The sequence below is a fragment of the Dendropsophus ebraccatus genome, chromosome 5, assembly GCF_027789765.1.
Source record: "Dendropsophus ebraccatus isolate aDenEbr1 chromosome 5, aDenEbr1.pat, whole genome shotgun sequence".
In the NCBI taxonomy this organism is placed as follows: Eukaryota; Metazoa; Chordata; class Amphibia; order Anura; family Hylidae; genus Dendropsophus; species Dendropsophus ebraccatus.
Window position 1 is genome coordinate 17,904,937 of NC_091458.1, and position 15,070 is coordinate 17,920,006.

Below are 15,070 nucleotides of genomic sequence, written 5' to 3' on the forward strand. Positions count from 1 at the left end.
ACGGAGGCTGCAGACAGCGGGAATCAGAAGCCGAGAGTTCAGGTTCATACAAACCCGAACTTCAGCAAATTTGCTCATCTCTAGTCTCTACGCTAATCCTTCTACATGACCCCATGATGCTCTGCTCTTCTTACAGAGGACTATAAATGAGGATGTCATTTTATCAGTGTTAACAAACTGGAAAATAAAGCAGCAGCTGAATGGAGCGATGAGTTTGGTTACATGATGGATTGACTTTGGCCGTATAGTATGTCCCGTCTACATGTAATCAGTGCTCTCTGACCCGGCTTGTTTCTTCCAGGACTGAGCTAGATGGAAAGTTCTCGGCACTATGTATGATAAATATGTAGGTTACATGGCTGAGATAAAGTGGAGGTGACAGATTATCTACGGCGGAATTGATTTTACACTCGGAGTGAAGTATATTAATAACGGCTCCGCTCTCATTGTCATCTGGGGAATAATGATAAAAACTATAACAAAGCGAACAATATATTTAATTCAAACAGATGAAGTTCCTGTCACTTCCTGTGATTAATGCCATCCCCCGTCAACAAAATCAATCTAAATATATATGTGGGCTACTGATAAGACGTTGTGCGAAATACGACCTCCGGAAAGGTATTTAAAGGGGTATCAGAAAATTGTATTTAAATAAAACCTTCACCCCAAGATATATAATTTACTATTACATTGTATCACTTATAGTACTGGCTTAGGTGTGGTTTCATGATTCACCCCTGTCGGTAAGTTGTGTAGTTCTTTCATTTTTGTTGTTGTATTGTCTCCAACCCCTGGCTCCTCCCTCTCTTTAGACAACACATCATCCTCAGCTGTCTCAGAAGGTTTTATCTCTGAACTCAAGCACCTTGTCCTGAGTGATGTCCTCACCTCTGGCCAGTCCTTAATGCTTAAATCACCCTCTCCCTGTTTATATATATATATATATATATATATATATATATATATATATATATATATATATATATATAGTTGAATTTAAGGGACATTCTACTCAAATATAATGTTTGATGTTGCTGCCCATGGTGAGACTAACAACTCCTTCCATACTTGTTATTATCTATTCAGTCTCCTTCCCCCAGTTCTCAGCTGCTGCTTTCTGCTGAAGACACAGAAATCTGTGTGCAAGCTTTTCTCTCTAGTTCTTCAACTAGTCATCTGGGCATTCTTTTTCCAAGTTGTCATGGTAGGTGGACTGTAATCTGTTGTAATAACACCTCTCTGGGTGTGAGCGTCATTGAAGAGTCTCAAAACACAGGATTAGCCAGATATCCCTCCGGGAAGGACCCAGCCAAGGGGTAGCTCCTGTAAGGAAACCACCAAAACCACCATATTATGTGGCCCTATAAGTCAATGTAATGACAAGGGAAAAACAAGGCTAGGTATTTATCCACAGACAGCTGTTTTGGGGTGTTGCTCCTCATCAGTGTGGAACAGGATTCTGGCTAGGTGGGAGCAATGCCTAGTAGAGCCATAAGAGAAACAGATGACTAATCTCAGGGAGACAGACAAACGATGGCTCTACTAGGCTCTACTTGCTCCCACCTAGCCAGAATCCTGCTCCACACTGATGAGAGGCAACACCCTGAAACAGCTGTATGTGGATGGATACCTGGCCTTGGTTTTTCCCTTGTCATTACATTGACTTATAGGGCCACTTAATACGGTGGTTTTGGTGGTTTTCTTACAGGAGCCCCCCCTTGGCTGGGTCCTTCTCGGAGGGATATCTGGCTAGTCCTGTGTTTCGAGACTCTTCAATGAGGCTCCATGGGTTCTTCTTTTGCACAGAGAGGTGGGCCCATAGCTTAGTCCTCGCACCAAGGGCATTTGAATCACACCCAGAGAACGGAGTTCAGCACTCTGAAATTGTTGAAATCTTCGCACTACTGTAATAACACAGCATCATGTTTACCAAGAATACAGCAGCTCATGATAACCTACTGATAACTAGTGCTGAGCCAACTTGTTGAACTGTTTAGGTTTGGTAACTAAATGCTCGGCATTTGAACTCCTGGTAGCCCTAGGGTGCCAGGAAAACATGGATACAGCCTGTGGCCTATGGCTGTATCCATGTTTTCCCAAGACTCCCTAGGGTGGCCTTCAAGTTCTCCAGCAGACACATGCTGCGTGTTCGGGGAACATTGAAGAATCCAAAATCCGAATTTGACAGAAGTCAAATGCTGAGTGTTCAGGCTCGGAGAGCGTTGCAGAACCATAACAGTTTGGCAAGTCTGCACAACGCTGCCGATAACCAAACCACAGATCGATGTTTTCATGACAGTAAAACCATAGAGAACATGAGAAGTATTTTCATCCTAAAACCATTGCATGTACTAGGACCTGAATGCAAATTCCATCCTTCTAGTAAAGCATCTGAAAGACAAGTGGCCTTTGGTGTCCGGGCCACGTTATTGCCGGCACTCGTGATTATACATCTAATACGGATCCCACAGTAGCGTCTAATCTTCCTAATCTAGTTTGTGCCTTCTGACCTTCTTCTGAGTGTTTAACCCAACTTCATTACGGATCTTGTATCCGAGCTCCTGTCACTATGATGTGACCCGCTCTCCGCTCACGACCTCGCCTCACACTCCTCGCCCAATGATTATAGTCTTATAGCAACTATTTATTTGAAGACTGAAGACAATGCCTTTATATTTGCCTTAGATAAACGCCATACTTTGGGTGAAGCCAAGGGGGGAGTGTTAGAGAGTCTGTTCCTCTGCTTCTCGATCAGTATCCTTCATAACTATGGCGACATGCCATATGATGTATGTAGGGTAAGACAGTCATTAATGATAAGTTTTAAGTTTAGCATAGTTTTCCACCAGTAAAAAAAATATTTAAGCATAAAAAATCCCAAGCAATCATTTATAATGGATAAAATAAGATAACTACATTGGATGACGCATTGGAGTTTACTGCATACTGCTCACCCATTGAACTCAATTATAAAACAGTATGCACTAAGCTCTTTAGCTCCCTCCAGTGGTGGGTGTTAGCAACCTGTATGTTTTCTTTTGCATTCATATCTTTGAAGGGGTCCTGAGCGCCTTAGCTACATCGGCTATAAAGGATATCACACATGTAGAGAAAGGAAACATTACGTTCAGTGACACGCTTAACACAATGTATGCACAATGATAACTACACTAGTCATTACAGTACACTACATTACACCTTCAGCTTTACTGCTGGGAATATGAAGTGTGTAGGTGTCTGAATATCTTCTGCGCCGGAGGTTCTTATCTAATTAAACAATTTTTTTTTACCTTTTTTTTTTTTTTTTTAAATTCCAGGACCAAAGTGGACTGTTACTGAAGTGGTACAATTACCCTTCCTTAGGGAATGTGTAATCATACAATGACTTATTTTTTATATGAATTTTTAATGTTAATGTTATATTTTATATATATATTTTTTTAATATTTTGTATTTTTCTAAACATTCTGAAATAATCTGACTGTTATCATCACAGACAGGATTACAGTGAAAAGTGATGACATTGTATACATAAGATGGGATCGGGTCATTTACAATAAGCCTGATCCCATTCCCTTTACTTTACAATGACCTCGGCAAAGGTCACAGAGCATGACCACAACATTCTCCCGTATAAATCAGTAAGCCCCCTCCAATATTGTTTCTTATGTCCATGTGGCTACTGTAAAGCGCACCTCAACATCCTGATAATAGAACATGGCAACCCCCATAATAATAATGAACAACAAAAAATATTTAAAAAAAATTACAATCAGAAAATACAAACAGGTAAAAATTTTTCAATATTTGGCAATAATCAGTAAAAAAAAATTCTAGGTGACATGTGAATTCATACACCTAAACTTTAACATACATCATATGGATGGTTCATATTGATCACATTTTTCATTCTTCATTTCATGGTGTTTTCTATTTATGAAACTCACAATAGGAATCCACTGGACTATAATAATTTGATTAATACATACAGTACATGCATGTATACAGAAGCACACACATTAATATATACATGGACACAGATATACATGTATACACATATACACATTCATACATACATGCACATAGACTGAATCACATGTATAAACATACACACATTAATACATACATACATACACATAGACTGATTAACATGTATAAACATACACACATTGATAGATACATGCACATAGACTGAGTCACATGTATACATGCAGTATACACACATTGATACACACATTATACACAGGTACATACTGTACACAAGCACACATGTTAATTCATACATACACACATTTACTCACATCTAAATACACACACATGCATTCATACTGCAACAAAGGACAGAGCATTAGGATTTTATAACACTTCATTTACATATAACACTAGTAATTTAAATGCCATTCAAAGGGGTAATTCGGTGAAATCTTTTTCCCGCATCAATTTGTGTCAGAAAGTTCTACAGATTTGTAATTTATTTTTATTTTTAAAATCTACAATCTTCCAGTACTTATCAGCTGCTGTATGTCCTGCATGAAATGTTGTTTTCTTTTCAGTCTGACACAGCGCTCTCTGCTGCCACCTCTGTCCATGTCAGGAACTGTTCAGAGCAGCAGAAAATCCCCATAGAAAACCTCTCCTGCTCTGCACAGTTCCTGACATAGACAAAGGTGGCAGCAGAGAGCGCTGTGTCAGACTGGAGAGAATATACCACTTCCTGCAGGCCATACAGCAGCTGATAAGTACTGGAAGGCTTGAGATTTTTAAATAGAAGTAAATTACAAATCTATATAACTTTCTGACACCAGTTGATTTGAGAAGAAAAAAAAAAAAGATTATTTTTTTCTGTAAGGTAATGTGAAGGTGGAATCTATGCCAATTGCAAAGAAAAGTGCTGGGCAAAGTTCACACATACAGTAGGCCATGCAGACCACGCTATGACATTCTCCTTCTTCGATATACACAGTAATACCACCATAATACCTATATGTACTAGCTATAAGAAGACAGCCGGCAGTTCATACACGTTCATGCGCAGTGAATAAACATCTGGTGTATGTTCAGCCGTCCAGCATGCTCCACACTCATTCATTAGTCTATTCTGTTGACACACAAATGTGCATGAAAATCTAATTACTGTTCATCATAGAGATAATTTGCATCGGACGTCTGCTGTTTGTTACATTGTAAATCTTGGATATTTCATTTCCGCTAATTGTAAACATTACAGTGTCACATGGCACATACAATCCCAGCGCCCCCCCCGTGCCCAAAGCCGGAGCGACTAGGCCATAAATCATAGGAGACGTGTGAGCATACTCACCCCTAACAAGCAGTTCTGCCTCATCTGAGACACTGTCAGCCGTGGTCTGCACCCTGCAGCCGTATCTCCCAGCATGCACCAGGAGGATGTTTCTAATCATTAAATCCGCTGATGACGCTTGCTGGAAGAGAAGGGAATGCCCAATTTAGTGCATTATAAATGTAAATATCTACAGCTGTCATATGCGGCAATAAAATACTGTAAAGGTTTATAGATTGGCGGCCATTATACAATAAGCGGCTTGAAATGTGGGATGTTAGGACAGTATTGTTACAATGTAAAATCACAAACAAACAAACAAATAAACTGACCAATAAAAAAAAGTGGTTGGTTAAGCAGGGGTGGATCCAGAGACAGAGAAGAAGCACCGCAGCCCCTACAGGAAGTGCTGTATTCTTTCCAGTCTGACACAGTGCTCTCTGCCGCCACCTCTGTCCATGTCAGGAACTGTCCAGAGTAGTAGCAAATCCCCATAGAAAACCTCTCCTGCTCTGGACAGTTCCTGACATGGACAGAGGTGGCAGCAGAGAGCACTGTGTCAGACTGGGAAGAATACACCACTTCCTGCAGGATATATAGCAGCTGATAAGTACTGGAAGACTGGAGATTTTTTTTTTTTTTAAATAGAAGTAAATTACAAAACTGTAGCACATTCTGGCACCAGCTGATCTGGAAGAATTTTTTTTGTAAACAACCCCTTTAAGTTCTTACGAAGCCACGGGGGGGGGGGGGGAATAGGTTGCACCACAGTCATGATAATGCAGATCTCTTGTTCCAGAATTGCAGGTTTGGACATTTCTCTATTTACTGGCTATAAGACTTATGAACAAAACTGAGTGCTGAACTCAATCATGTTTGCGAGTACTATAGAGAGTGAATGGAGCAATGTCTGAGTATGGTCATTTTGGTGACAAGGGACCTCCATTCCTATGATTGGGGGGGGGGGGGTAACTGGTAACTTTTCACCTCAGGATAACATGAATTAGCTGAGTTGGACAGCCCATCACCTGACTTTCACTAGACTGTGTTGGCTCAGTCCAACTTCTTAGGTGCCACCCCTGCCTAAAACACCCCATATTCCTATTGGCCAAGCTGGATGCTAAAATTATACTTAACTAATGTGAATAGAATTTACTCTTGGTGGTTAAGCTGGATGCTGGTTGAGTATACAGTAATATGATTTACTAGCCTTTACAGACCTAGAGACTACGAAAAATATTTTACTAATCTGTTGAAAAGAGACAGACCTAAAGCATAAGAAGACTAGTTTCTACTAGTCTGTTAAGCAGGGGCGGACCTAGATGCTGAGAAGAACATTTCTCCTAGTCTGTTAAGCAGGGGCGGACCTAAAGACCAAGAAGAACATTTCTACTAGTCTGTTAAGCAGGGGCGGACCTAAAGACCAAGAAGAACATTTCTACTAGTCTGTTAAGCAGGGGCGGACCTAGATGCTGAGAAGAACATTTTTACTAGTCTGTTAAGCAGAAGCAGACCTAAAGATCAAGAAGAACATTTCTACAAGTCTATTAGGCAGGGGCAGACCTAAAGACCAAGAAGAACATTTCTATTAGTCTGTTAAGCAGGGGCGGTTCTAAAAACCAAGAAGAACATTTCTACTAGTCTCTTAAGCAGGGGAGGACCTAAAGACCAAAAAATACATTTTTACTAGCCTGTTAACCCCTTAAGGACGGGAGCAATTTTGATTTTTGCGCTTTTGTTTTTTCCTCCTAGTGCATAAAAGGCCATAGCAGTTGCATTTTTTCACCTAGAAACCCACATGAGCCCTTATTTTTTGCGCAACTAATTGTACTTTGCAATGACAGGCTGAATTTTTGCATAAAGTACACTGCAAAAGCAGGAAAAAATTCAATGTGTGGTGAAATTGTTTTTAGTAGATATGTGTTTTTACGCCGTTCGCCCTGGGATAAAACTGACTTGTTATATATGTTCCACAAGTCGTTACGATTAAAACGATATATAACATGTATAACTTATATTGTATCTGATGGCCTGTAAAAAATTAAAACCATTGTTTACAAATATACGTTTCTTAAAATCGCTCCAATCCCAGGCTTATAGCGCTTTTATCCTTTGGTCTATGGGGCTGTGTCAGGTGTCATTTTTTGCGCCATGATGTGTTCTTTCTATCGGTACCTTGATTGCGCATATACGACTTTTTGATCACTTTTTATTAACATTTTTCTGGATTTGATGCGACCAAAAATGCGCAATTTTGCACTTTGGGATTTTTTTGCGCTTACGCAGTTTACCAAGCGAGATCAGGAATGTGATTAATTTATAGTTCAGGCGATTATGCACGCGGCGATAGCACACATGTTTATTTATTTATTTACTTTTATTAATAACCTGGGAAAAGGGGGGTGATTCTGACTTTTATTAGGGGAGGTTTTTTTTTATTAATAACACTTTTTTTTTACTTTTACACTTATACTAGAAGCCCGAAGTAAACGAGTGCTGAGCCGGGGACGACGCCATCTTGGAGAGGTCCCCGACCGCCTTCAGGAACGGAGATCGCTCCTCCGGGATAACGTCCCGGAGGAGCGATCTCCCCACTAGACACCAGGGATGACGCTGCAAACGGTAATCGGATGCAGCTGTCAACTTTGACAGCTGCATCCGATTACTTTATTAGCGGGCACTGCGATCGGACTGTGCCCGCTAATACCTGCGTTCCCGGACTACAAGCGGCACCCGGGACCGCCGCGGTTCAGCAGGGTTAAGCAGGGGCGGAACCTAGATGCTGATAAGAACATTTCTCCTAGTCTGTTAAGCAGGGGCGGACCTAAAGACCAAGAAGAACATTTCTCCTAGTCTGTTAAGCAGGGGCGGACCTAAAGACCAAGAAGAACATTTCTACTAGTCTGTTAAGCAGGAGCGGACCTAAAGACCAAGAAGAACATTTCTATTCTGTTAAGCAGGGGCGGACCTAAAGACCAAGAAGAACATTTCTATTCTGTTAAGCAGGGGCGGACCTAAAGACCAAGAAGAACATTTCTATTAGTCTGTTAAGCAGGGGCGGACCTAAAGACCAAGAAGAACATTTCTATTAGTCTGTTAAGCAGGGGCGGATCTAGAGGCCAATTAGAACATTTCTATTAGTCTGTTAAGTGGGGGCGGATCTAGAGGCCAATTAGAACATTTCTATTAGTCTGTTAAGTGGGGGCGGACCTAAAGGTCAAGAGGAACCATTCTAGTAGTCTGTCAGGCAGGGGTTGATGTCCAAAAAAGTTTCTATAAACTTGTTAAGCAGTAGCGGACCCATCGCCCCTGTATGCCCTGGGCTAGACATAACATAGTATATAAGATTTGCCCGGAGTATTTCTTTAAGAATTGATTAACCAGACGCCTTTTTGGAAACCTTTGATTTTTCCTTATTAACATCTCAGACTATGTGTAGCCTGGGGCATGACTGTAAAGCAGCAGGCTCTCTCTATTACACATCCACTGTTTATCAACACATGTTTCTTCATTTTCAGATGTGTATAAACTGTGAAAGTAATGCCGCAGTTATTTAGGCAAAGTCGTCACATTAATATCCACTTAGATCAGTCAGTGTGTCACAAATGTCAGAGACACCTCCGACGCCTTGCACTTGTTATATATGTATACATCACGTACATTGTGTGCATTGTGACACCCTGCTCAGAGTCAATTATAAAGTAACAATAGTCATCAGCTCTTCATTTGCTGATAGGGAGACGACCCTGAAATGGATGAGACCCAAATGATGGAGCAGACTACGGATTATACCGGTAATATCTGTACAGTCACAATGTGTGGATCCAGGGGGGAGGGGGTCACTGGGGATTAAGATGCAATAATCAGGATCTGCAGTATACTGACATTTGTTTCCTGTAAATCAACAATCACTACACGTCATAAAGCGCAATCAGTGTTCAACAGGACTCGGAAGAGAAGACAATAAACAATACGAGAGAAGGCATTGTCCAAGGGAAATAGGGAAGTATAGAAAATTCTGCATTGTATATGTTATTGGCTTTGGATCTGACATCTGAGCTGACCAGTTGCTACTTGTATGCTGTAATTCACTTCACTGCATTTAGACAGACAGACAGACAGATAAATATGCAAAGGAAAATCCACAGCACTCCCGGATTTGTGAAAAAACTTCAAACTGGTGTTTATTTCATAAGTGTTTCATCATATACAGCAATCGTGAGACGCGTCGTTTCGGCGGCCGTCTGCCACCATTTTCACCCTTGAAAACTTCGCGTCTCACGATTGCTGTATATGATGAAACACTTATGAAATAAACACCAGTTTGAAGTTTTTTCACAAATCCGGGAGTGCTGTGGATTTTCCTTTGCATATGTGAATATGGTCCTAGAATCAGACTTGGATCTGCTGGTACCCCTTACTACCTGGAGGTAGTGCTGCTTTCTGTATACTTTACTGTAGATAGATAGATAGATAGATAGATAGATAGATAGGAGATAGATAGATAGATAGATAATAGATAGATAGATAGATAGATAGATAGATAGATAGATAGGAGATAGATAGATAGATAGGAGATAGATAGATAGATAGATAGATAGAAGATAGATAGATTGATAGATAGATAGATAGATAGGAGATAGATAGATAGATAGATAGAAGATAGATAGATAGATTGATAGATAGATAATAGATAGATAGATAGAAAGATAGATAATAGATAGATAGATAGATAGATAGATAGATAGATAGATAGATAGGAGGTAGGTAGATAGATAGGAGATAGATAGATAGATAGATAGATAGATAGATAGATAGATAGATAGATAGGAGATAGATAGATAGGAGATAGATAGATAGAAGATAGGAGATAGATAGATAGATAGATAATAGATAGATAGATAGGAGATAGATAGATAGATAGATAGATAGATAGATAGGAGATAGATAGATAGATAGATAGATAGATAGGAGATAGATAGATAGAAGATAGGAGATAGATAGATAGATAGATAGATAGGAGATAGATAGATAGATAGATAGATAGATAGATAGATAGATAGATAGATAGGAGATAGATAGATAATAGATAGATAGATAGGAGATAGATAGATAGATAGATAGATAGATAGATAGATAGATAGGAGATAGATAGATAGATAGATAGATAGATAGATAGATAGATAGATAGGAGATAGGAGATAGATAGATAGGAGATAGATAGATAGAAGATAGGAGATAGATAGATAGATAGATAGGAGATAGATAGATAGATAGATAGATAGATAGATAGGAGATAGATAGATAATAGATAGATAGATAGGAGATAGATAGATAGATAGATAGATAGATAGATAGATAGATAGATAGATAGGAGATAGATAGATAGATAGATAGATAGATAGATAGATAGATAGATAGTCAGAGGTGTCCGAGATAACATTCCCGGAGACAGCCAGGTCTAAGGAGGCCAAGAAAGCCATAAAGAAGGCCCAGATAATGCAGAGCCCAGAGCAGCTGTTTGTGGACTATGATAATCAGAGGGTGAAAACAAACTTATTATTCTATACAGAACGCCATAGTGCCTGGTCTGACGCCCTGTGTGACCACTACAAGAACATCACAAAAGGTGGAATTAATAGCGGGAAGCAGATTAGAATAAAAGATATAGATGGAGAAACCGCCCTCACCATTAACATCTACAATAATGGAACCATCATGGTACAAGGAATTGAAAGTAAATTAGAAGAATTCCAGGTGGCCTTCCCCCACATAAAGCAACAAGTAAAGCCAGTGACAGCCATAAATAATCCCACCAAGAAGAGCAGCCATGCCCCAGCTCTCACCCCACCTCACAGCTCGGAACCAGGCCCAAGTACCTCACACCCCAATGCCCCAGCTCTCCCCCCACCTCACACCTCAGAACCAATTACCTCACACCCATCTCTACAGACACTGACAGAATGCCTCTCAGTACTAGAAAGAGACTTTCATAAATTCAGGGAAGATTTACAGAAAGACCAAAGCCCCATAAATAGCAGCGAGCAGATGAAGGAAGAGATAGCCAGGCTGAAGTGTGAGCACAGTGCGTCCATGCACGATATCCAGGCGTCCCTTAACTCATTGAGACAAGAAAATGAGCAGCTCAGAGAGGAGATAACCAAACTAAAAAGACTACATCTGCCCCAAAACCTAGAGGGATACCCACAAAATGCAGAAAAGACCACTAGAAATGTACCAACATATGCCGTAATAAACAATTTACCCCCCGCAAGGAAGTCAAGAGAGACCAGCGACAAACACAAGGACCCCACCCCCAATCACAGTGACAAAACTCAAAGAACCCCCCTAACACAGGAGAACAACCCGACTGACACCCCAGAAACCCCCCGGATACAGAGAACACCTGACACCAATAAACCACCAGGCCCGGACATCGTGCTACTCATAGACTCCAACGGGAAATATCTCAACACACAGAGACTCTTCCCAGGGAAACTGGTCACAAAAATCCGCTGCTCGACAATAGCACAAGCAGCAGAAGTGATCAATAACCCATATTTTACCGACCCCAAACACCTCATCCTACACACCGGCACAAATGACCTGCAGCAGGAGAAGACTGCAGAAAGACTTACACAGCTAGCCAAAGCCACCCAACAAAGATTCCCCAGGTCACAAATAATCCTGTCTGCCCTGCTCCCAAGACAAGACGTATCCCACCGTGTAACCGAGCAGATTAACGCAGAGCTGGCCGCCAGTATCTCCTCAATACCCAACACTAAACTGGCTGTACACCGGGATATCACACCCCAACACCTGTATGACACCAAACACCTGGACAAACAAGGAGTAAGCAAACTGGCAAAAGAATTTAAGGACATAGTACTAGAAAGACCCCAGAGACCGCAACCAAGCCAAAGTCCTGGAAACAGACATCGAAACACAGAAGGCAACTACCCCAGACCCAGTCCCCAGCGATGGCAGAGGTGGGGGAAAACAGCGGTCCCACAATGGCAGCACTGCACAACAGAGGGCAGCAGCATGGCAGAGATAAGGAACCTGCTCAGCACACTATGTAAGAAACTAATGTGACCCCTCTAACACAAGCTGCCACGTCCGATGAAAAAGCAACTCATTACAAGGTATAGCGACTGACAATGACGTCCCTCATCATCAGTAGCTGGAATATCCAAGGATTAAATTCCTCAGCCTTTGGATCCAAAACCAGTGATCCAGACTTCAAAGAAAAACTAAAAACTGTTGACATACAAATCCTCTTGTTGACATGGACCCGGGCAGAGGATGAGTCCCTAGCACCCATGGGCTACAAGGAATTCTCTGTCCCTGCCCAGAAAAACAAAAGTACCAAACAGGGCCGCCGCTCAGGGGGCATAGTGATCTGGTACAAGGAAGAGCTGAAAGATCACATGACAGCAGTCAAACGGGGGAACAACCACATCTGGATTAAAATAAGCAGCTCCATCCTCGCTTCACACTATGACATCTACCTGTGTGCTATATACATCCCCCCAGTTGAATCTCCCTACCACAACCCAGACATCTATGAGGTCCTACAAAATGAGGCTGCCCAATTCCAGTGCCAGGGCCGGGTGCTGATCTGCGGAGACCTCAACGCCAGGACAGGTGTGGAAAAGGACTATGTCACCTCCGATGGCAACACATATATCCTAGGAGGTGACTACTACTCAGACTCCACACAGACAGTACGGAACAGCTATGACAGGACTGTTAACAAGAGTGGGAAAAAACTGCTGAACCTGTGCCGGAGCCTGGGACTGTACATCATGAACGGGCGTATCAGGGGCGACTGTTTAGGGCGATTCACGGTAAACTCCCACGTGGGCAACAGTGTGGTGGACTATGCCATCACAGACGCAGACCCCCAAAACATCAACGCCTTCATAGTCACCCCGGACACACACCTCTCAGACCATAACCAGATCCTGCTGTACATGAGATCCACCAAGAGAGCATCCACACAGCCCTGCCAGACGGGTCTCTACAACCTGCCACCATCCTTCAAGTGGCGCAGACAATCTGCCACTAAATACAGGAAAGCGACCGATCGAGTGGAAATCAAAGGGATGCTCGAAAACTTTCACAGCACTCCCTATCAGCCAAGCCAACAAGGGGTCACTCTGGCAGTGAAGGACTTTAACAAGATCCTGTACACAATGGCAGAACTAGCAGACCTTGAACAAACCAGCGTCAAGAGACCCTCTAATAAAGAGTCCCAGAAATGGTTTGACAAGGAATGCAAGGCCCTACGTCACTCCCTAAGGACGGCCTCAAACAAAAAGCAAAGAGACCCCAATGACAAGACTGCGAGGGAAGCCTATGACACCCTACAGAGGAAATACAAGCGCACCCTCAGAGAGAAAAAACAGAGCTACCTCTCCCACAAGATCCACCGGCTGGAGGACTCCCTCCAGGACAACTCATTCTGGGAGACCTGGCATCATATCAGCACAAAGCCCAAGAAAAACTCTCTCCATATCCAAAATGGCACCATCTGGCTCAACTACTTTAGGGACCTCTACAAAAACATCCCTGAAGAAGAGCAAACCCAGGAACAAAAAGAAATCACCACAAAACTGAGGCACATGGAAGAGGCAATCAAGGACTTCCAGACCCCCCTGGACCGACCAATCACCACACAGGAAATACAGGAGAACATCACTCTACTCAGATGCAGAAAGGCCAGTGGTGCTGACGGCATCCCGCCCGAGATGCTGAAATACAGCCCGCCAGACATCCACGCTGCACTGGCCAAACTGTTCACCCTTGTCCTGAGCTCCGGACACTTCCCACAAGACTGGAACCGAGGCCTCATAACCCCCATCCATAAAAGTGGGGACAAATACGACCCAGCGAACTACCGTGGGATCTGTGTGAGCAGCAATCTGGGGAAGCTATTCAGCGGCACCATCAACAGAAGAGTCCTCACCTTCCTCACACAGCATGAGGTCCTCAGTAAAAGTCAAGCCGGGTTCATGCCGAACCACCGCACCACCGACCACATCTACACCCTGCACAGCCTCATCAAGACCCACGTCCACAACACCAAACGGGGCAAGATCTTCTCCTGTTTTGTGGACTTTAGGAAGGCTTTTGACTCCGTGTGGCAGCCTATTCCTGAAACTCCTGCAGAGTGGGATAGGAGGGAGGACGTATGATGTCATCAAGAGCTCATACACTGGGAACCAATGCAGCGTAAAGGTGAACGGCAAGAGGACAGCTTATTTCCAGCAGGGCCGAGGAGTCAGACAGGGCTGCAGCCTGAGCCCAACGCTCTTCAACATCTACATCAACGAACTGGCTGCAGCTCTGGAGGACTCCTCAGCCCCCGGCCTCTTTCTGCATGACCGTGAGGTGAAGTTCCTACTGTACGCTGATGACCTCCTGCTGCTGTCCCCCACAGAGAGCGGCCTCAAAGAAAGCCTGTCAGTCCTGGAGAAATTCAGCAATACATGGGCACTACCCATCAACTCTAAGAAGACCAAGGTCATGGTGTTCCAGAGGAAGGGTCAGAAAAAAGCCTCCATCTCCTCCTCCTTCACACTAAACGGGTCAGTACTGGAGAACACCAGCAGCTACACGTACCTCGGCCTGGAGCTTAACCAATCAGGGAGCTTCAAGTCTGCCATAGAGGTCCTCAAGGGAAAAGCCAGCAGAACCTTCTATGCCATACGAAAGCAACTGTACCACCTCAAACCAACAGTGAGGGTCTGGCTAAAGATCTTT

General features: G+C 42.7%; 1 protein-coding gene across 5 annotated transcripts in view; it reads right to left on the minus strand.

Moving 5' to 3' along the window:
• The window catches only part of CNTN5 (contactin 5), a 948,473-nt gene that overhangs the window by 89,194 nt on the left and 844,209 nt on the right, over nucleotides 1-15,070 (minus strand). For all 5 annotated transcript variants that reach the window (XM_069969612.1, XM_069969611.1, XM_069969613.1 and 2 more), the window contains one exon: nucleotides 5,324-5,444. In XM_069969612.1, coding sequence (XP_069825713.1) covers nucleotides 5,324-5,444 — 121 coding nt within the window. The remainder of the gene's footprint in view (nucleotides 1-5,323; nucleotides 5,445-15,070) is intronic.